The 22,669-nt window shown below is 43.3% G+C and overlaps 3 protein-coding genes across 7 annotated transcripts in view; 2 read left to right on the top strand and 1 right to left on the bottom strand.

Annotated features, from left to right (window-relative positions):
- Nucleotides 1–16,599, top strand: part of LOC113034572 (phosphofurin acidic cluster sorting protein 2) — a 45,859-nt gene extending 29,260 nt beyond the window's left edge. For 2 of the 5 annotated variants that reach the window (XM_026189234.1, XM_026189238.1), the window contains 19 exons: nucleotides 95–175; nucleotides 515–574; nucleotides 1,988–2,139; nucleotides 3,255–3,348; nucleotides 4,220–4,303; nucleotides 5,890–6,056; nucleotides 6,217–6,349; nucleotides 6,476–6,580; nucleotides 6,836–6,942; nucleotides 8,058–8,212; nucleotides 8,297–8,407; nucleotides 9,604–9,706; nucleotides 10,330–10,362; nucleotides 11,947–11,989; nucleotides 12,094–12,136; nucleotides 12,346–12,484; nucleotides 12,622–12,845; nucleotides 13,582–13,695; nucleotides 13,807–16,599. In XM_026189234.1, coding sequence (XP_026045019.1) covers nucleotides 95–175; nucleotides 515–574; nucleotides 1,988–2,139; nucleotides 3,255–3,348; nucleotides 4,220–4,303; nucleotides 5,890–6,056; nucleotides 6,217–6,349; nucleotides 6,476–6,580; nucleotides 6,836–6,942; nucleotides 8,058–8,212; nucleotides 8,297–8,407; nucleotides 9,604–9,706; nucleotides 10,330–10,362; nucleotides 11,947–11,989; nucleotides 12,094–12,136; nucleotides 12,346–12,484; nucleotides 12,622–12,845; nucleotides 13,582–13,695; nucleotides 13,807–13,922 — 2,064 coding nt within the window. In that variant the 3' untranslated portion in view covers nucleotides 13,923–16,599. The remainder of the gene's footprint in view (nucleotides 1–94; nucleotides 176–514; nucleotides 575–1,987; nucleotides 2,140–3,254; nucleotides 3,349–4,219; nucleotides 4,304–5,889; nucleotides 6,057–6,216; nucleotides 6,350–6,475; nucleotides 6,581–6,835; nucleotides 6,943–8,057; nucleotides 8,213–8,296; nucleotides 8,408–9,603; nucleotides 9,707–10,329; nucleotides 10,363–11,946; nucleotides 11,990–12,093; nucleotides 12,137–12,345; nucleotides 12,485–12,621; nucleotides 12,846–13,581; nucleotides 13,696–13,806) is intronic. The other 3 variants (XM_026189236.1, XM_026189237.1, XM_026189235.1) reach the window with 3 other exon arrangements.
- mrpl2 (mitochondrial ribosomal protein L2) lies at nucleotides 16,593–19,195 on the bottom strand. The gene is made up of 8 exons (XM_026189250.1): nucleotides 19,067–19,195; nucleotides 18,642–18,732; nucleotides 18,376–18,547; nucleotides 17,564–17,705; nucleotides 17,369–17,484; nucleotides 17,177–17,287; nucleotides 17,003–17,076; nucleotides 16,593–16,920 (listed from the first exon to the last, which is right to left on the bottom strand). Exons 2-8 carry the CDS (start codon nucleotides 18,711–18,713, stop codon nucleotides 16,711–16,713), a joined length of 897 nt encoding a protein of 298 aa, XP_026045035.1. The 5' UTR covers nucleotides 18,714–18,732; nucleotides 19,067–19,195; the 3' UTR covers nucleotides 16,593–16,710.
- klc1b (kinesin light chain 1b) overlaps nucleotides 18,744–22,669 on the top strand; it is a 43,189-nt gene continuing 39,263 nt past the window's right edge. The window contains exon 1 of the mRNA XM_026189244.1: nucleotides 18,744–18,764. The gene's annotated coding sequence lies outside the window, so the exon portion shown is untranslated. The remainder of the gene's footprint in view (nucleotides 18,765–22,669) is intronic.

The following is a 22,669-nucleotide window of genomic DNA, read 5'->3' as shown; positions in this document are numbered from 1 at the left end:
CTACATCAAATGTTATTCAGGAAGTAGAGAGGGTTTTTTTTCTTTGTTTATAAAAATATAAGAGAAATTGATTTTAATAATTTCTCTATTTCAGGATCTTTACGATGAGGACGACGAGGTCAGGAAGCCCAAGAAGGCCCGCAGGAAAATGATCCGAACCACTTCCATGACTAGGGTTAGTAGCTTTCTTTTCCACTGTATGCAGTTTTCCATGCTCAGCAGTCACTTTGTGAATAGCTTAAAACCTGTGTTTGCTTCTCTACAAGCTTTTAAGGGAAAGCACACACTGTGTTCCTTGTTCAGGCCATTAAGACAATGTGGACAGACGTGTAAATGAACCCAGTGAAGTGGCTAAAATGGCCTTTACATAGAACAGCTCTGAATATGTAATCCAGTGAACAGTTACCTGGAGTGGAGCTATCGTGCTTATTTAACTGTGACTTGGTATCCTTCTATTCTGTTAATCCTTCTCTCGTAACTGCATGTGGGGTTTTTTTCTGTTTTTCTGTTGCAGCAACCTAACTTTAAGCAGAAATTTGTGGCCTTGCTGAAGAGGTTCAAGGTGACCGATGAGGTGAGTTGCAAAAAAAAAAGGTAATTGCATTTGTTTGAACTGACACCGCATAAGAACATGTTCAATGTCAAAGCAAATGAGGGATACAGCATCCTCCTCGCTGTGCCCCCAGGAATTTCTGTCCTTCTCTTATGAAATCTTCTGGAGGTCAGCTGTGAAACTTACATTTAGTAAATTACCCTCGAGGCAGGACGGAATAATCTCAGTATTGACTGTCTAAGCAGCATTCTGTTACATCACTGCTAATGTGCTCCTGACTAGAGGGCAATCACCAGTAGAGAAATCACTGCCACAACAGGGTTACAAGCATCATTACGCTGCATTACATTTCTCCTCACAGATGCACATTTCCATTAGCAGCGATTTATATCTGGAATCCATTAACCATCTTATTTTTTACTACTTAATGCAATACAAAATGTATTATTTAGATTTGCGCTCTTGTTATGAATAAATGTCTCTCAGCATAATGCCTTGTAATCAGGTCATCAGCAGGACATTGACAAATTGTATGCAGCAACCCCTACATGTCCATTAGTGCATAATCTGTGTTAAGCCCTTTGGATGAAAATATTATCCTTGAACTGTAAGAAATCTATAGGGAAAACCTGGAACATGCCTTGTTTCTCATCTTTCTTCCTCCTTGTGTTGCAAGCAATCCAATAACTATATCAGCGAGCATGTTTCGAAAAATCCTATTCATAAAAACAAGTTATGTGGGTTTTCAGACTGAATGGGGATTCGTTTATATGTGATCAAGATCTAAAAAGTTCTGTCTGAGATATTTAACCTAGTGCTGCTTTCACCAGCATTTTTGCCAGTGTGTGTGTGTGTGTGTGGGGGGGGGGGGTTGTTGGATGGTTCTGGAAGCTCCAGGTGGCCCGATGATCTTTTAATCACGTTCCCTGTCGCTAATCTCCTTCTTGTGGCTGCGGCTCTATAAATACATAGCCGGGAGGAGGAGAGGGGACAGACTGTGTTTGTCTGCTCCCTGCCAGCTCCTGCACTTATGGAGTGGCATTAATCACCTGATTAGTCCACAAGCCTGGCTGTGTGTAGTTCCTATGATATACATCTCCACTGTGCAGCTGGTAGAGCAAGGCTCAGCATCTTAGCACTTCGCTAACGCTCACTTTTTATTAGCTCTTCTTTGAACTAAGGCAGGACTGTATATATATATATATATATATATATATATATATATATATATATATATATATATATATATATATATATATGTTTGTTTTACAGCTTTCACTATTCTCATTCATTCTTGAAGCTCCATTACTCCAGCTGTGAAAGTGATTAGTTTATGCACAGCGCCCAGTAACACCCTGCCCTTATTTAATCCATGGCCATAATTACAAATCCTTGATTACAGGATACTGATGATGTGTCTATCCTGTGTGGCAGGTCCTGGACTCTGACCCAGTAGACCAGACACAGGAGGTTGAGGAGGATCTGGACTTACTCTATGACAGTCTAGAGGTGTATAATCAGAGTGACAGTGGGCCAGAGATGGAGGACAATGAGAGTGTCCTGAGCACTCCTAAGCCCAAACTCAAGTATGTCTGTCTTTCATATTTTTTTTCCAGATAAAATGTTTATAGTTGAAAGTTTGTATGTGGTTATAGGGTGAACTGTTACATTTTAAAAATGTTAAATAATGATCGAAAAGTACGCATATACATTGTCGGGAAAAAGCGCCCATTCATTTTTATACTGTGATTTGATCTTGAACTTATTCTTCACCTTTAGCAGCAGTAACCATGACAGATACTTTGTGTCTGTAGGTCAGACCAGCATTCTTCTTCTGCAACCTGTTTTCAGTTCAGTAATATATTTCTAGGATGAGTGACTCTCTCTAGGTCATTCCACGTAGTAGTAGTTTCAGTAGCTCTGAATGGGTCACTCTGAAAAGCAGATATTGTTTGAAGCTGTTCTGTTGTAGATTTACTGCAGTGTTTAGGGTCATTGTCCTGCTGCAGTGTCCTTTATGATGCCCAGTCATTGAGATCATCCCTATTTATGAACAGATATGTTCACCATCTCCAAGGATTTGGCTGGGAACATGAGAGTACTGCTCGCTCATGTGGTACTGACCTGCCACATCCTAAGTCATATGCTGCTTTAGTATTTATGCTGTATAAAATAAGCCTTTAAGCTACATCCAAGACCATAAACTCATAAGGGAAGTGCTTGAGTTCAGAAATAAAGTGAGAAGTAGCATTGTTTCCCATTTGACTTGTATGCAATTGGATGCCTTTTGGTAACCGGAGAAGTTGCCCTCTGCAGGCTGTAATGAAGAACAAAGGGGTGAGGCTTGAACTGTGAACTGGAAGCTACATCAATTTAATAGTCGATGTTTTCAGGGACGGTTTGACATCAACAGATTGACAATTTATATGTTATTGATTTATAAATATGCTTTGGGCTTTCGGACTATTGACTGCACGTAGCTTTGAAGGTTCATAGTTTTCTAAACTACACTGTAATTGTTTGACACCTGTAGTATGGACAAGAGCAATATGAATTTTGCTTTATTAGTTCAAAAATGTTTTTTTCTTACTTTGATGCCCATTTTACTACATCTTAAAGCAAACGTTTCGATCAATCCGAAGGCTTCCCCTACTTAAACTGTTTGTTCTTGTCTAATTCAAATATTTGCTCTTGCTTCTAGGCCGTTTTTTGAAGGGATGTCTCACTCCAGCTCGCAGACAGAAATTGGAAGCATCCACAGCCAAAAAAGTCAGCAGAGAGAGATGTCATGCCCTGTGAGTTGATTAGCACGAACTCTATGAACAGACCCCTTTGCCTTTGAGTTGCACTGTTTATCTATAAAGTTCTGCCTCGCAGTTATTTTAGACGTCCTTATAAACAGTGTTACGTAAAAGACTTTCCCCTGTATTGCCCCAGTGTTTAAATTCCTGGCAGCCCTCTGTTCATATTGTGGTTCAGGGATTCCCAAGGATACTAGAGAGAAGATATTCTTAGCATGTCCGCCATGTGGACCCTGGCAGAAAAGGACTGGGTCCTGCTGTCCTTCAGAATTTATAGGGTCTGACACAAAATGACCTTTTCACCACCATCACTGCACACAAATATGCTCCCATTTCTCAGAGAGAAGATTGGATGGAGCAATCCTGAACTCCTACTCAGAAATTTATGGCCCATCTGAACAACAAGAGAGACACGTTGAGTGTGATGGCGAGAGAGCGAGAGGTGTTTATAAATATCAGGGAATCCATTTTGGCGTGTAATAAAATGGCCCAGAGCAATTCAGGCTACTACATTCTAGTCGAACTGCATAAACATGTCTTGCTGCCAGAATGTAAACTATTTAATCTAATATTTAAATAAATCACACTTTACAAGAGCCGTTCAAACAAGACGAGAATTAAAAACAGGAATGTGCCTCTTGCACTTCTGGGGTTTATATATATTTCACCAAGCAGTAGTGAAATGTACAGGCACTATAGGTGAGGTATTTATATATACTTACCCTGTAAAACTGGTCGGTTACAAATCTTGCATTTCATTAATTATGACATGAGCACTTCCATTTGGAGCTTTTATTTTCACCAGAAAGGTGAGCTTCATGGTTAAAATGATCTAATGTGTTGGCATGTGTGTTTTACCCCCCAGAGTGGAGACTTTCTCACTGTGGACAGATGTAAAGTACAAGGGGGGCGATATCAGGATGACAGTGTCACAGACACAACCATTGGGGTATGTTTTTGGAACAGTCATACATTTTTTTGTTTTGTTTTTTTTATCCCACTTCTTTCTTTCTTTCTTTCTTTCTTTCCTTCTTTTTTTTTCTTTTACTTAATACCCTTGAGCATCCCTTTCTCACATTTTTCTTTTCCAACCCCCTACCCTCTCCACTTGAGTGCCCTTTTGCTCCCGTGGGTCTTAGTTGTTTTCCAGGAAAAAGACAAGAGGGGAGGGAGCGTGCGAGGGCATGCAAACTAAACAGCATAGTCATCCATTATGGATCAGCAGAGCAGGCAAGGCAGCTTCATGCTGGATAAATCTTGACTGATGAGGATGGAAAGAGGGGTGTTTGTTTTTGTTCTTGTGCTGTCGGGTCGGTCTAACCTTGTTCATCGAGCTCCAGCCGCCCCTCTGAGCCACTCACCACCCCAATCCACTGAGTGAGTTCAAACTGAATATCTAAGCTGCAGGAGCAGTGTTTCCCCAGCCACCTGCTAAGAGACCATGACTTTTTTATCTCGTATGTCATGGTCGGCTTACACCATTATCTCAAACCTCAAAAAAATGAGCTCAGTTATTCACCAAGCCAGTATCTTTCTAGCTCCTCACCCTCCACCTCTGCTCTTTCAACTCTCGTCTTGGCAGCAGGAGGGCTACACACAAAACCACAGAAAGAGAAACTGATGCCGTTTGAATTGGAGATGCCATGCAATACCTGCGAGTGTTTAAAAAAGAAAAATTCAAAATCGGAAATATTCATTTTAAAGGTCTTGATCTTTTAATGTGCATATGGAAGTGTGTATGCAGGAATGATATGTTTGACTGTATGTTGGACATTTTGACACTCGCCTTTAATGTGTGGTTTGATCCAAACTTTGAAGTACTTTCTAATTGTGTGCTTTACTATGCAGACACATAGAAAAGTGTTACTGTAGACACACAAATAAAACGTTAGGTGAAAATTTTGGTTGCCAGGAGACAGTTGCTGGGAAGCTCATTGGCCCATGGAGTGCGTATGGAGCTTTTTTCTGACAGCAGCTGATTTGACATGAAACAGTTGATAAACAAAGCTTTAATTAGCAACACATGCTTACCTGCTCTCTTCACGTTGCAACGGCTGCTGGGAAAAAGCTCTGTTTCAACCAAATTGTAATGTGACAAATGGCTGGACTCAGCCCTGCAGGTTGAAACGTACTTTTGCATCTTTCTTCTGGATTTTTTTTTTTTTTTTTTTTTTGGTCTTGTTTTTCAGTCTTTTAAGTATTTTAACTGAGCTCTGTAACTTACAGAAGAGACAAATTAGCTGTTATTTTCCATAGGCCTGGGATCATGGAGCCCTGGTTAATTTATTATTAATGCATGACTCCAGCTAATATTCGTTGTTAATAGAAATGAACTGTCATATTGTTTTATACAGTTTTGAAATGTTGAAAAAGACGTGACGTTAAATGCACTTGTGTTATTTGCACTTTATTTTTTGTTTTCCACTAATCTTGTGGTATGACTGAGTTAGATTTTCTCTCTCAAATTGATTGTCTTGAACATTTGCAAACCTGCAGTGCCTGTGTTTGATAAACATTAGCGTTGTCCTCTTACAGCCCTCTTGGCTCATCTTTGCTCCCCCCCTTTTGGTTCAGGAGCCAGAGACTGACGACAGCGGGCCAGGGCCTGGGGAGGTGAGCAGCTGGGATGTTAACATTGAACGGGTGCCCTGCTCCGTTGGCAAGCTCTGCAAGACTGAGTCCCAAAACCACATGTCTCCCAGGTAAAGTGCTGATGACTACATCTGGGAATAAGCATTCAGTATAGATCTAATGTTTGTCTACTTTAATTGTTAATTTGCTTTTCTTATAAACCGGATCATTAGGTTCTTTTTTTTCTTCCTGACTGTCATATATTTTATTCTTCGCTTGTTGTCGCCTCAGTAAAGTGGAAAACAAGCTGCAGAGACGACCTCGCAGCACCTCCATGAAAGACAGGCAGAATTCCAAGGCCCAAAGCGACAGGACCAGCAGCATGGAGTCTGAGTGCTCCCCAGACTCAAGACTCATAGCGCAGGTAGACAACGCATCCAGGATCGAGCATCAGACTCTGTTCTTTACACTTTTTTTTTTCTTTTCAGTCCAGTGGAAATGTGCTGACTTGTGTCATTGTCATACTTTGCGCTCCTAATTTGTGTCAAAGGTTCCAAGGAAGTCCGTCTATGACCAACTAAACCAGATTCTCATCTCTGACGAACGCTTACCAGAGAGCATCATTCTCATCAACACTACAGAGTGGCAAGGACAGGTCTGTTTTTCTATAAGTAGCATTGAATCATGAATTCCTTTACTTTCATTTGTTCATACATGCGATAGAACCACACGGATCATGCAGAACAGGGCTTATTTTTACCCATGCACACATTACAGTGTTGCAAAAAGAGGAAAATACAAAAAAAAATGTGTGTGTGCTTCCGAGTAGCATTTTTTTTTCTTTTTTCCAACCCTGCCTCTGGTATATCCATTAACTCATCGTGTCCCTCTCATGTGTGTTTCTGTGCAGTATGTAGCCGAGTTGCTCCATGAACAGAGCCAGCCCATTGTGTCAACCTGCTCTGCTGCAGATGTTCAGGCTGCCTTCAACACCATCGTTACTCGCATCCAGAGATTGTGAGTCACATACATGCATACATACACACGCATTGGCTGAATGACACAGCCCATCAGATGGCGTGATTTTTATTGTTTATTTATTTTTTATTTTTTTTATCTCATTATCTTGAGCCAATCTTCACCGAACTATATGTGTTTGATGGCTACTCACTAGATAATTCCAGGATGGTATTGCTCATGCTGCTAAAGCGCTCACTGTGCGTGAACCCATTCTATCAAAATACGGCCGTTTCCTCATGAAAAGCTTAAGTTCAGCTGCCTTCTCCGTTTCCTGGATCCACCTGCTTGGCTGTCATCTCCTCAGGATGTCATGTCAGTGGGAGACGAGGCTCTCTCGGTTTGCTGTACTGCTTCTGTCAAACATGTTTTTCTCCCTTATTCAGCTGAACTGCAACTTTTTAGCGCTTTAGACACCTGCTCCTCAGTCAACGCATTTACTCCAGCTGGGGCAACGTCACGCAGAGCCGCGCATGTCGCTGATGTTAACGTGCTTGCTCAGTGCTGTGCCACCGCTAACAGAATGATGTTTTCTGAGATGTTGTCACTTGGAGTAAACACAACTTTCTTGTCTTTTTAATACCAAATGTATCAACATTCTCTTCTGCTTTAATCTCTCTTGACATTACCTATAAATTCTTTAAGATGATCCATTATATGTTACAGCATGTAAGTACTTTTAGGGTTTGATTGCTGCTTTAGAAAGAGCTTCGTGAAACTTGAAATTATTTGCAGGTTTAAGACTCTTTTGATGAATTTTTCCTGGCTAAACTGAATTTATTCTTCTTTCTTTTTTTTGTCGTTTAACTTAAAGATGGAATTGGTCTTTGGTTTATTATTGTAGGAATAGGATCTAAAAAATGTCGTGCCATTTGCTCTAGAAAGGCTTGTAGATACTCGCAAGTACCTAATAAATTATAGCCTATGACGTATTTTGGCTTCCCAAAAAGGTAAGACCGGTTTTAAACCAGACGGATCTTATTGAGAAATAAATCTCTGCTTCAGACTTCTGTCACTTCTCTCACACTCATGCTCTGACCCATATTTCTAAGAAGTTGGATCTTAGTCTTCCTCTTAATTACTCATCTGTTGTCTCCATTTTTTATCCCTTGCAGCTGTAACTGTAATGCACAGACACCACCGACGATGAAGGTGGCGGTGGCGGGTGACCAGAGTTACCTCAGCACCATCCTGAGGTTTTTTGTGGAGCAGCTAGCCAACAAGACTCCTGACTGGCTGAGTTACATACGCTTCCTGGTGATCCCCATTGGTAATTCATTGATTTATACAAAATCCATACAGGCATATTCTGTAATTTTAGCATTTGTTTTATATATAAAAATCCTCTCCACAGGCTCTCATCCCCTGGCAAAGCACGTGGCTTCTTTTGACAGCCGGTTCAACAGCATCTTTATGGACACTGCGTGGAGGGAGCTGTTCTGCAGGACAGACCGGCCCGCCTCAGGTAGGACACGCAGCTCTGGTGTCTGCATTTCTTATGTGCAGCCAACTTGAAAGGGAAAGAAATTGGGTGGGAGCAGAGGTCAGGGGCTGATGAATTGGAGAAAGAGATTTCTTCCAATTGCAAAAGACATCTACATCCTGTTTGAGATCATGGCATTATTCCGTCTTCCTTTAAACTGCCTGCTGCTGATTAAGAAGACCGCCAGACTGTCAGAAGTCTTATTCTCATTTTTACCCCGAAGCTTCTAACACATTGTAATATTAAAAACAGAGGTTGTTGTTTTTGAAAAGGCACATCATCATAACCTTTTTGGGTTTGTTTGTTTCAACTTTTTCCAACATCTCCAACGATTTTAGCTTTAAACCTCCCAGCTGTGTGCCAGTTGTAGCTAATTAGTCTGAAACAATAAAGTAGGAATCCGTAGGATTAATCCAAGCAGCCAAATCGAAGACATTTGCGTGTTTGATGTTTATTTTAGGATTTTCTTGTTAACTTTAAGCCTTGAATATATTTTTTTTACACTCTCACTATGTGAGAATGTTACATAAAATGGCTCACATAAATCCATGCTTAAGCCTCTATTCCAATCCAACTCCTCCATTATCACTTGTTCTGCCCAAACATGCCTGATAATCTTCACCCATCCTCACCTATTAATTCCCTCCCTTTAATCCCCAAAGGTGCAAGAGTCACAATGTTACACATGGTGTTAAATCATCTCAAAGCAGTTGGGTTGAACCAAAAAACAAAAAAGATCTAGAGCAGAGGTCTTTTATTCTTAACATAAGGTGTGATCCCGACACTGAAGGCAGTTTGTAATAGGACCGACTTTGAGTGTTCTCAGTCGATTAAGTGCCGAGAAGCTACAGGTCAAAATGAATTGATTAAAACTCAAGTCTATATTTCAAGTTGCCAAAAAAAATTGCGCCCCAAGATACGAGCGACCCCCACATGCATTTTGTTTGACATATAATTTATCCCGTGTGTCACACGGTCGACTTCACCCACATTTTAATCACATTTTACACTCAGCAGCCCCCATCTCCTTAATTCAGTGGAATGTGAATGATGAATGCACAGTCCCCTAGCACACCGCTCTATGTGAAAATTACCATTTGCATCAAATGTCAGCTTGTTAGCAAGACATAAAACAGGAGAGGCTTGTTGTTAACAATCTATCTCTTTGCTCCCTGAAGATAACATAGATGTAGCAGGACGAATCATTCAGTATCTGGCCGGTGCCAACGTGTCCCACCAGTTTCCCATCTCAGAAGCCATGCTCACCTACAAGCAGAAGAGGTAAAGTGACTGTGCTTATTGAAGTCGTGGCTTATTCATCCAATGTTTTCTGTATTTGAGCATGCATCTGTGCTTTTTTTGTGCTCTAAGCAAGTCTGTGTTGCAGTTATTCGTAACTGATAGTTCTGATGTTAATTTTCTTCTATGTTTCCAAAAAATGAATCATTGAACTAATGTTGCATTGACAGCCCATCATAAACTAGCACTTGTAGTGAATATCAGCTAAAACTGCATGAGGAACATAATTAGATGAATGTGCATGTAAGCATGCAGCTGCAAGAACATGCATTAAACACACAAAGCGAGCGTCAGCTCAGTTTCCACACTAAACTCACTTCTGTTTATTTTGACTTGAATGAAAGCAGGACTTGTAGGTTTTGTATGATTTGATAAAAATGTTAAAAAGTCCAGTCTAGGTGTCTCACAGTCACATCTGCAGACAGAGACAGTCCACTGCATTTCTCTGTGCATTTGCTTGTTTTCTTTCTGAGATTTGACCAAACCCTTCCCCCTTCTTTGTGAGAGTGGCTTCCTATTGGTCAGAAGGTACTAAATACAACACAGTTTTAATGCTGTTGCATTCCTTCTCCTCCCCTTTCCCCCCTTTTTGATTTGCATTCAAGGAAAAGAAGTTTGTATTTTGATTTTTACATCAGGTATCTAATTCAACTCGTGTTTCGTTTCCCCCCCCCTTCCCTATTTTCCCTTCTCCATTTGGCTTGAGCTCCTCTTGCTGTGTCTTAACATTTCCCTTTTCACTTTCGATACTCACTGTAACTTCACTTGGCACTCTGTCCCAGCGTGTGTCTTTGGTTTGGTATGACTTTGATTCTTACTTTGTCCTCCGTGTTGTTGCTGTGACGATTTGCCTAACAACCTTAAAATAAATATTCACAGCGTGGATGGTTTGCTGACTTACAATATCTAACAGTATATATGTATATATGATGCTACACTTAAAACCGCTCCTTGTTTTATTATAGATGCAACTGTTACTGCAGGGCCAAAAGAACTCCATATCAGTCACAAGATCAGCTGTTTTGTCACCTAAACACTGTTTCACAACATTTTCAGATTATCTTTTAAAATCTATAAAATGTACCAAAAATGCTGATGATGTGAACAGAGACAACACAGTATAAGTTAAATTACATTCCCATTCGAAAAACTAAAACTGAACTCTTAATAACACTGCTAGTGTTCTGAATTGCATGAATGATACTAACTACTGACAAATGCGTTTTGTGTGCACAACAGAGTAAAGCAAAGCCTGTATGCAAAAGCTTGACAGTTAAGATTATTTTGTAATTGTTATTTTTGGAAGTTTGTTACAGCTCACAGTGGTGCTCAGATACCTGACTGTTGTGCTTACAGTCGAGTTGCTTCCTGTCGGGCAGATGTTTTTTAGAAATAATACGTGGGTATTACGAGTTGACACACTCAAGTTTTAATAGTGCAAGTAGATTTAGCATGTCCATATTTTATAAGATGTTTTTTATTAGGATCTTGTGAATGACCTGATACACAGTAAATAGGTGGTGCAGTTCAGTCCTGATGTAGTTGTTCGATAATGTTACTGGAATTCTGTGTAATGAAGCAAGGCATTAAAATGTTTGGGAAGTGTTGTCCTGCATATGCGTATGGGAGTGGGTACCAGCAGTGCTTCTTGTGTTGTTTGATGTTGCAGCAGACTATTTTTGTAAGCTCATTAAAGACTAAGGAAGAATCAGTGACTTGTTTTAAAAGTGTCACTGTTGGACACTTGCAGAACTATGGTGCTAACCGTTTGCACTCTGATCATGGGCCTGAGCGTGCCTCAAACTTTATGGGATGTTGACTGTCATCCTGTTTTTTGTTTGTTTGGATAGGCATGTAATCTTGGACATAAAGCAGCCACACAGTTACTGGACAGATCCAAAACAGTCGTGTATTTAAAAGCAGACACTTGTTGTTATCGTCCTGGTTGACAAGAGAGACCCCACCTCCCCGTCTTCTTCTGGTTGTAAGGAGCAGGTCCTCTCATTCATCTCATTGTATCGTGACTCCCCGAGATGATCCCATTCCACCCAAGCCAGTCATGTGCCATTTCCGCTGTGATGGGACATGGTGCAGGCCATGCCACAGCCATCTGCCCTCCAGGACCATTGAGTGTTCATGTGCACCTCTGGAGTGTTGAAAGTGTTTCAGACCCACCGTTGGTCAAACTCACAGATTCTTTTTGTTCTCGCTCTTTTTCACAGCCCTGATGAGGACTCCTGTCAGAAATTTGTGCCATTTATTGGGGTAAGAAACACATTTGTTTACCATGCAAACATGTCCTGCACTTTTTTTTAAATTCATTCTATATTGAATATTTTCTTTAACACTGGCTCTTATTTTTGTTACAGGTAGTGAAAGTTGGGATTGTGGAACAAAGCCTCTCGACCTCAGGTAAGAAAAGCACATTTTTAAAGATGTGTTATCAGTTTAGTGTCATTGGGATTTTACTCACAGGATACTGACCAGGAAAATAAAGAGAGAAGCCCTCTTTTCCTACTTAATTCAGTTATAGGAAGAGTTGGCATAATCTGGAAAGCATTAAATATTTTTTAGGCACAGTTTTCACTTACAGTGATTTTTTTCCCCCCCTAAATCTGCAGTGGACTCAGATGATGCCATGGGAGGCAACACAAGCATCTTGTCCTCCCCGACGCCTCCATCGGCCGGTCCGTATGGAAAAGAGATCGGGGGCACGCCCCCACAGTCCCCCTCTGTGTCCACCACCCTGTCTGGAGCTGGGTATGAAAAGCCCACGTCTCTTATTAAAACAACTACTCATAATTGCCCACATCACTGTAGCTTTCAGGGTAAACGGATGTGGAAATGAACAAACCACAAACAAACCAAAGCAAAGCCGTGTTTGTTTCCCTTTGTAGCTCTCCATGTTCGGGCAGTGAGGTGATGGGGCTGCAAGTGGACTACTGGACATGGCAAGGCCCCGAGAAGAAGAAAGAGGGCGAGAAGAGAGACATAGGACTGAAGAACACCCTGAAGAGTAACTTCCGTTCACTACAAGTCAGCCGCCTTCCCTGCGGCGGAGAACTCACTCCTCCACCCAGCATGGCTATGACTGTTGTTACTAAGGAGAAGAACAAAAAAGGTACACTTGGAGGAGTTGCACATAGAAGTTACTAAAAAATCTTTTTCAAATTTGTATTTTTGGTTTTATTTGCTTATTTTTCTCCACTCTTTGAAATTTTAGTCTCCACTCTCTTGTTGTAGTTACAATGAACAGTAAAAAAAACCAAAGCAGGCAGAACCAGATAGATTACCTCATTTATTCCACATTTTCTATTTCTTTCTCCAAATTATAGCCGTGATTACTGAAAATACAATTATATTGAGTCAGAGTCACATGTGCTGTACACAAAAAGATTGGCGGTTCAAGGAGGAAACACAAATCAGCCTCAGGGGGTCACAAGCCCAGATAAATGGGAGGGTTTTGTCAAGAAGGGCATCTGGACTGAAATTTATGCCAAGTGAAACATGTGGACACATCCACTGTGGCGAACTCTTGGGAAATAAGGGAGCAGCTAAACGTAGCTTTATTTGGGTGTGTTGTACCAGGAGGAGCTGATGTCAAATCAAGTTTGTGGTTTCCAGCAGAGATGTGAAGCAGGCTACAGAGGTCCAAATGTTGTAGTGTTCAGCGCTCTCTGATGCTGACTCAGGCGACATTGCTTGAGGCAGTTTATGAGGCTTCTCCCAGCAGGCTCTGTGCAAGTAATGCAGCAGCATCCTCCATGACCTGTGAAACCAAACTTTGTGGATTTCTCATTATTAAAGTATTTTTTTAGCTCTTTTGTATATGACTTTGCTTCTTTCTCCCTTCCCAGTGATTTTTCTCAGCAAGAAGCCGAAGGAAAAAGAGCTGGACTCTAAGAGCCAAGTGATTGATGGTATCAGCAGGTTGATCTGCACAGCCAAGCACCAGCACACGATGCTGAGAGGTGAGAGCTGAGAGCCTCCACTGTTGGAGCTCCACTGCCACCTTGTGTTCATAATACAGCGTAGCCATCATGTTTTTCTCGTGCATTTAGCTCTGTCTTTTCTGCCCTTAGTAACTATTGATGGAGTGGAGTGGAATGACGTCAAGTTTTTCCAGCTCGCTGCCCAGTGGCCAACGCATGTCAAACACTTCCCGGTGGGAATCTTCGGTTACACAAAGCCCGTGTGACCCCGGCCGCCACCAGAATCTCTCGGTTCTACCCGACTCAGCGAGAGGCTGCAGAAAATTAGAAGAAAAACCGACATCCTCCTCGTTCCTCCCGGCAGTAATAGTTTTCCTGTGGAAATCTTACTGACTCACAGACTCACACGTTCAAGACAAAATTTCATGTTGATGTTTTTGATGTTGTTGGATGTTGCTGTTGTTTTCTTTTCTTTTTTTCCTTTTTTACACACTACAAAACAGAACAAGTACTAATTTGTAATATTTGCGCTACCGCCTCGGAGGTATTTTGAGGTTTTTTGACAATTTGCCACATTTCGATAATGGCAGCTGTGTTTGCACTTTGTTTTTGTTAACATTTTATTATTTCTGTGAAATCCTACATTTATTGTTACTCTATAGACAATGGAGGAGTGTGATGGTGATGTGCAGTGGCGTGCGTGAGGTTGTTGGAGACCGTGTTTGTGTTTCGTTGTTGAAAGTTGGAATATTGCTGTGAATCTAGATGGAATCCTTTTAACTCACTGCTCAGTTTTCTTACTCGTCCCTTTACTTTCTCAGTAAGGTAAAGCTTTTATAGGAAGGAACAGAATGTTCTTTGCCTCGTTGCTTTGAAGCACACTGTATACCTAAAGCAAGTCAAAAAAAAAAACCCAAGTCGAGCAATGTATTTGAAGGTAGCTATAATGAATGTAGCTATGACACATTTGTTACGTGTAAGCAGAATATCAGATCAGTTCATTATTATTAATGCAGATGTTTTCCCTTTGCTGTTGGTGTACATGCAAACTGTACAGTAACAGCCACTTAGAAGCAGGGTAACTACTTATTTCACAGCTGAAATGCCAAATTTAGTTGCGATTGCATGAGCTGTTGTGCTGTTTTTTATACTTTCCGCCTTTACATAATTCGACCTTCCAGGTGGAATTTCAGCATTTCTGTGGTTAAACGTGGTCGCCCCTGTGTTCAGCTTTACCTGAGCAGATCTGTCACAGACCTGCAGTAACTTAGCAAAAACTAGACTGTGCAGTGATGTGCCAAAGTCGAGTCCTTTTATTTTTTTAAACAGTCCAGTCATAGGAGTATCTTGGCCAGGCCTAACTTCATAGTATGTCAAAGTGAAAACTCAAATTGTATATGTGATGTGTTTGTGGTCCCTGCGGAGATCAGTATTACGATTTCTGAGACAAATTCACCAGTTAGCGCTCCACATTTAGCCAAATCTAAACATTTCTAAGTGATTACAATTGTGTAATCTGCAGCTTCACTGTGGTTGGATGTGCACGTTACTGAAAGGGTTCAGCATTGCATAAGGCTATGGAGGGAATATTACAAATGAGTCCGTCTGACTCGGAGGGAGGGGACAGCCAAGTGCTGACTCGCTTTGGAAATATGATTACAAGTGTATGGAGTCTTGCCTGACGTCCAAGTCACTGCCCCCCCCGTGTGTCTGTGTAGGTGTGCTCTATGTTCGATGGTACTTCCTGAGTAGTGTTACGTGAAACTTTTGCAATAGGAAACCTTTGGACAAAGGGCCTTCTCTATGAGGTTGTTGCTTTTTATAAAGTGAAGACTTAACAAGCTTTGATAGGCTGGCTTTTTTTTTTTTAGCATTGTATATAAACATGTACAAGATATACTATTGTGAATCACAAACTCCCCTCCCTCTTCCACTAAATTGAAAGCACAAATAGTATACCTTTATTTCTTGACATAAATGCCAAATATATTTCCAGAACTCATAACTATGAAGTACAATGCAAACACTATTAGGTATGTTTTCCTCATATACATTTCCCTGATGCACTTTCATATGGGTTTACACACATTGTAGCTCAAATTGGGACATACTTTGGTTCTTAAGGTAAAGTGTTAGGTGTTACTTTTGGAATTTAAACCACTACCTGTAGTCAGGAGAAGGCTCTTGATTTCTTTTTTTTAACCATAGGGATGATGTGTTACATTGATGGCTTTAACTGCCATGTTTGGTCTGAAAACCCCATCATGGCTCATTTGTTACGTAACCTTTTTGCCACTAAATGTTGAGGTCTGTTTTACAGCTTCCACCGCACGTGTCTGCCTGTGACTTGTACAGTCAAGTTATTCCGTCTCCTGCTTTTTGAAGAGTTCACCCTCTTTCAAGTCAGGAGCGCAAACCGAACCTTAAATATTTCAGCATTAAGTATTAACAGCGGCAGAGTTATGTGAGGGGAATTTGTCATGCGGGTTAGCTTTTCATATACTAAATAACAAGTGTATTTCAATGTATGTAACCTCAAGACTTTTTTTTTTTGCCCAAAATCCAGAGGTAGCATGGGGGCATTAAACAAGGCTGGATCAATGAGCAGGCATGCTCACTTTGCCACCGTGATTTAGCACCGCAAACAAATGAACGCATCATCAGCGTTGATCCTTCTATTCCTGATCTAGCTAAAGTTACATCATGCCATCTCATTGCTCCGGTTACTTGAAATGCCACCCAGTGTCTTTGCACAAACCCTATTTTAAATGACATGACAGTATTTTTAAATTTACCACTAAAAAAAAAATCTTAAAAAAAATAAAAATATGGGTTACTTCTGCATGTTTTACTATAGATGTAAATATGTTTTGGATTTTTATATTGTTTCTTTCCATGCTCTCACAAGCAGTTGTGTTTAATAAAAATTTTTAATCTTCTGTACAAACGGCTCGTCTTTATTTAGATTTATTTCTCAGAACAACGTTAGATTTCATCCCAAGGGATCAAAGAAAAAAATCTACAATCCGCTAAACATGTCCAACATGTGCCGTGTTAGCTCGCTGAGACTGAGGGCAGGTTGATGTAGACCTTCATCGGAGGCAGCGGTTTAATCTTGCGCCCTGCCCAGCCTCCCTTCCTCTGCCACAAGCCGCTGGAAGGGCGGATGCCCAGCCAACGATTGCGCCCGGCTTTGCCGATGATCCGTTTATTGTGGTCGACGTTGGAGATGCGTCCCACTGTGACCATGCAAGTCTCCAGCACCTGTGTGTGTTTACGAGACAGCATTTAGCCAAACTGAACGTGTCTTTAACAGCGGCTGTAATCCTATTCCAGATTACTTCACCTGAACCTGCTGCTTTGAAGGAAGCTGAACGATTGCCGTTCCATTTACTTTACGAAGCAAAACGCCGCTCGTGCCTGAAAACCAAATGAAACACAGCGTTCACTTTAGTAGCTTTTCTGAGCAACCTCGCCTTCCAGCAGCTTACATAGTGAGGGATACAGTACAGTAGGTTACCTGCAGCCCGGATATACTCTGATCCCTTCCCAGGTCGTAACTCCAGGTTGTTCACCAGCGTCCCCACAGGAAGAGCCCCCAGCGGGTAAGCATCTCCCTCATTGGCCGAAACTGCAAAATTAAACAATTCTCATTAGATATACAGGTTACGAAGGCCGACGAACCTCCAACTGAAAAACTTGGATCCTGTACCTGCCATGCGTCCAATAACCCCAGATGTTTTAATGATGTCTCCAGCCTGCATGTTCTCTGTTGCAATGATCCATCTTTTTCGCTCACCTCCAGCTACCAGGGCGATATCAGCAGACCTGCACGCAGACAAACCCAGCTTAGTGTTTTCAGTACTTTGAGCGTACACATTAGACTCCGGGCAGTAAGTGGTCTCACCTGCACGGGTCGTATCGCACTTCAACAACCTTCTCCTCAAAAGGCTGGCCCTCTCTGTTGGCTTCATACCGTAGACGATGGAAGTCTACCCACCGGTATCTTTGTTTATGACCACCGCCAATGCCATGTGTACGTATTCTTCCTGTAGAAGGAAGTAGGGCGGCAAACGCTTGAAAGAAAGCCACAAGCCTTGAATTCTGAGGCTACACAGGAGTTCAAACTTTTACCTTGAGCACAATTTCATACTTTAACTATAGCACCAGGCAGGTTTCTATTAAAATGTGTTTTACAAAATGTAACAAAACCTTTCCTGTAGCAGACTGCTACAAAAAATAAAAAATCTGTTGAATCTAATCTGTTCTTTTGAAGACAAGTCTCTTTGGTGCATTCACACTACAGGCACTGACTCAAATGTGATTTTTTTTTGCAGTGTGACCTCAGTCTGAATTCACGTGACTTTCACTCCACTCTGAGTGTGAACCCCCTGCATCCACCGATGTCTGGGTATAGAGGGAGCAGGCATTAAGGGGCCATTTCACCATAAAAAGCTTTCTCTGTCCTCATTGATAAACTAGAAGATGTGCAGCATTTAAAAGCTGTACATCAGCATTTAAATGCCACCATAAACTCTGACTTCAGTGGCATCTTTTTGTTTTAAACACAGTGGCTACATAGTGTAGTGCTTTACATATTCGCAAAACAAGGGAAAGATCCCTGGTTCATTATGGAGAGGAGAAACAAACCCCTATGTGGCTGTATCTCAAAAACATCCTGTGAACATACAGCTATTTTTTTTTACCACTGCACTTTACCTGTGTGATCTCTGCCTCCTGTCTTTTTCATTCCGATAGGCCTGATGGTGTACTTCTCCCTCTGCTTCCATCTGACCCTGTTCTGCTCCAGAGAGGCTGTGGTGAGGAAGCCTCTGCACTGGATCACCGCACTACTGGGCACCTGAGCTCCCAGCTTACTCCATGCAGCTGCCTGTCAACACCAAAAAGAGCCGCTCAGATTGTTCCTGATGTCATGTTTACTGTCTAAATATGGCTGACAGGACCAAGGCAGGAGGCGTTTTTACCTGAGAGGAGACCAATGCGGGCTGGGAGAGAGTCAGGGAGCGCAGGGCTCGAGTTAGACACGACAGCGCCATCACAACAAGGACCTGCAGACTGGTGAAGGGAGACACTGTGTTTAAAATCAAGTAAGTGCTAACATTTCTCCTGCTTTCGGCCCCGACTGTAGCTGACACAAATCGGTCACATAATCGATAGTTCGCCTGACTTTTATCGGTGGTTGCATATGTGCATCAGCTCTGCTTAGCATATCTTCAGTTACCAAATGACAAGCAAACGTGAACCACCGCTAGCTTAGCGTCTCTCTACAAAGACAGCTCCATCAGCTCAGTAACGTTTCTTTTCGGTTTTAATGAACAGATCTTATTTAACCCCTAGTCTGAGGTCAAGTGTGTGATATTACCGAACCTAACCGTAGCATTCGACTAACCTTTATATTTTAACTTATTTCAACCCGAGCGTCTCTTCTGCGTCCTTCGCAGTCCTGCACGCGATGTCGCGCAGTGATGACGTATGTATTGATGTGTCCTGTCTGTCGAAGCGTCGAATGTGGTGGGTTGAGAAACGGATTGTTTTAGTGAATCAGCTGTTTAATCCTAATGGGCAGCTTATGTCCTACTCAGAATTCTTAAACACCTATAAATTTCCAGCCACACCCAAAGAATATGCTATATTATTTGATGCAATACCTACGGGTATTATAATGCTTTTTAAAGGTATTCAACCTTGCATATCATCTGTTTCTCTCCCCAACCCTTTAGATTCACACATAGGAAGAATCTGTCTAACAAACCACAGTAAAAGTAATAAGAATATCCGTGCTTTGTTCCAGACAGAATCTCTAACTATTCCACATGTGGTCTCTTATTGGAATTTCTTTGTCAGTGATATTAACTGGAAAAGAGTATGGACAATTCCTAACAAGTATCTGGTAACGAATAAAGTGAAGGAAGTCTCATTTAAAATATTGCATAAATTTTATCCTGCTAATCATTACATGACGAAGTTCAAAAGGGACATAAATGTGAACTGTGGATTTTGTGGAAGCCATCCTGAGACTGTGCAACACCTCTTCTGGATCTGTTCATACGCTAGAACATTTTGGAAAGACTTCAGTAGATTCATTGCTGGACATCTCTATAATGACTTTACTGTGAAATGGGAAAATGTTGTATTTTGTTTCTTTCGAAGGCAAAAAAAGAAGATGTTTACTTTATAATAAACTTGTTAGTTATCTTAGCTAAATTTTATTTTCACAAATGCAAATACAGTAACAAAAAACCTAATTTTAAACATTACTATAATGATGTTTTATGTTACATAAAATTGATTAGTGGATCACTTAACAAAAAGGCTATGAAAACTATTACTATTTGTAGTAATTACAAATTATTTGAATGTTTGCAATTCTTTGTATTACACCCCCTGGCATATGTTAATTTTGTTCTGATTGTGTACATGTTCTGTATACTGTTTCTTAATAAAGTTTAATATTGTAGCGACCGTGGGTTAGTGGAGCTAAACTGGCTAAACTGCTCACTAGCTAAAACGGCTAGCGGGGCGCTAGCAGCTATCGCTAAACTTCACAGCGAATGGAGAGCGCTCGTGCCTCATACACCGCACGACCCCGAGCGTCTCAGCAGCAGACTGATAATCCCCAAATGATCCAGCAGGAGGCAGTAGTGGTTCACACCAGTCATTTATTTGCCGTCTTTTTCACACAACGTAACACTGCTGACACCGAACCCCTATCACGCTCCCACCACATAGAGTCGCGGTGTCAGCCAACTATACCAATTCACCCCCCTCCACAGAACACACATCAACTTCACTGTGGCTTACATTAACATAACACTAACACAACATGCAAATCAACACATATGAACTAGCAGAACGATAGAAAACACAGAGACAACACAATACCCAGAATGCACCTGGCTAACAACCCCAGCCAGGTCATTACACAGCCCCCTCCCAAGAAGGTTTAGTGTCCCCACAACCTTAACTGTCCACAATGTAGTCCAGCAAATGTCCGGGCCGGCGTCGAGTACGCTTCGGCCTCGACTGGGAATCCATGGCGCCCCCCTCCGGGCCGGGCGTAGGGGGCGAGGAGTCCCCAGGCTGCACACCAGCCTGCGGGTTGGGGGCAAGCGGATGGTATGGCGCCAGCCGGTCCTTGTGTAGCACCACCCGCCTTCCCCGCCCCGGCATCCGGACTCTGAAGACCACCTCCGACAGCTGTTCCAGGATTTCGCCCGGGCCTTGCCAGTGGCTCATGAGCTTGGGGGTCAGCCCCCGCTTCCTCTGGGGGCAGAACACCCAGACCCGATCTCCGGCCCCCAGCATAGGACCGTGCGCACGGGTATCATACGCCCGTTTCTGGCGGGCCCCGGCTCCCTCCAATGTCCGTCTTGCCAGTTGATGCACCGTGTGCAACCGCTCCCTGAGCCGCCGGAAGTAGTCCATCTCTGGTCCACCAGCAATCTCCGGCTCAGGGGGCGCTCCGAACACCAAGTCCACCGGGGTCCGGAGCTCCCTTCCGAACATCAACGCCGCAGGAGTACACTGACTTGACTCCTGCACTGCTGTTCGATATGCCCACAAAACAAGGGGCAGGTGTTGGTCCCAGTCCCTCTGATGTTGGCTGGTCAGGATGGCCAGCTGGGTGGCCAGCGTGCGGTTGAACCGCTCAACCAGACCATCGCTCTGAGGATGGAGGGGGGTGGTCCTCGTTTTTCTCACCCCCAGCCTCCGACACACTTCTCCCAGCACCTGGCTCTCAAAGTTCCTCCCTTGGTCGCTATGGAGCTCCTCCGGTACACCAAACCGCGTGAACATCTCATCCACCAGAGTCCGCGCCGTCGTCACCGCACTCTGGTCCGGCACCGCGTACGCCTCTGGCCACTTTGAGAAATAATCCATCGCGACCAGGACATACCGGTTGCCGGCATCAGTCACAGGGAATGGACCCAGGATATCCACTCCGATCCGCTCCATTGGCGCCCCAACTAGGTATTGCTGCAATGGGGCATGGGAGCGCTGGCTGGGACCTTTCTGCGCCGTGCAGTCGTCACAGCAGTGGACGTGGATCTCCACGTCCTGACGACACCCCGGCCAGTAGAACCGCCGTCTCAGCCGTCGCAACGTCTTGCCATTCCCAAAATGGCCAGTACCTGCAGCCCCATGGACCCAGCGGAGGACCTCAGGCCGCAAGGCCCGGGGAACCAGGAGCTGGAGTATGTCGCCTCCCCCGTCTGGCGCTCGCCACCGCCGGTAGATTACACCGCCATGGAGCTCCAGGCTGTTCCACTGGGAGTACAGCGACTTTGTCTCGGGCCCTTGGGAAGACACGGCGGACCAGTCTGGCCGTGTCCCTGCCTCCATCCAGTCCCTCACCATCTCCAGCGCTGGATCGCTCACCTGGTGCTGCTGTAGCTCCGCCGCGGTGAAAGGTTCCTGCCCTTCACCCACACCCTCAGGTTCTGCTGCTGCCGATGTCGGACCCCGGTCCAGCTCCTCCATGCGCCTGCAGTACCGGCACTCATCCGCAGAACAGGGGCGCCTGGACAGGGCGTCAGCGTTGGCGTGTTGCCGCCCTGGTCGGTGCTGGGCCTCAAAGTCGTACTCTTGTAGTATTTCCAGCCACCGGGCCACCTGACCCTCTGGCTGGCGAAAGTTCAGCATCCAGGTTAGGCTGGCGTGGTCTGTCCTGAGCAGGAACTTAGTGCCCAGGAGGTAAGGTCGGAAGTGACGAACCGCCAGGACCACAGCCAACAGCTCACGCCGGGTAACACAGTAATTCCTCTCGGCCCGGCTGAGGCTGCAGCTGTAGTATGCCACCACTCGCTCCTCCGCCTCTCCCCTCTGGGAGAGCACCGCTCCGACCCCCACGTTGCTGGCGTCGGTGTCCAAAATGAAAGGCTGGCTGGGGTCAGGATACGCCAAGACCAGGGCACTCACAAGGGCAGTTTTCAGCTGCTCGAAAGCCGTTGCACAGCCCTCCGTCCAACCAAACCGCTGACCCTTGTTTGTC

Source organism: Astatotilapia calliptera, chromosome 13 (genome assembly GCF_900246225.1).
Source record: "Astatotilapia calliptera chromosome 13, fAstCal1.2, whole genome shotgun sequence".
In the NCBI taxonomy this organism is placed as follows: domain Eukaryota; kingdom Metazoa; phylum Chordata; class Actinopteri; order Cichliformes; family Cichlidae; genus Astatotilapia; species Astatotilapia calliptera.
Note: the sequence above shows the minus strand (reverse complement) of the source record. Positions and strands in the feature narration are given on the sequence as shown.

Coding starts and splice junctions, on each gene's coding strand:
- mrpl2 (XM_026189250.1), bottom strand. CDS start 18,713: ATGGCGCTGTCGTGTCTAACTCGAGCCCTGCGCTCCCTGACTCTCTCC. Junction 18,548..18,641: donor CCGCATTGGTCTCCTCTCAG/GTAAAAACGCCT, acceptor TGGTGTTGACAG/GCAGCTGCATGGAGTAAGCT. Junction 16,921..17,002: donor CTTCAAAGCAGCAGGTTCAG/GTGAAGTAATCT, acceptor AAACACACACAG/GTGCTGGAGACTTGCATGGT.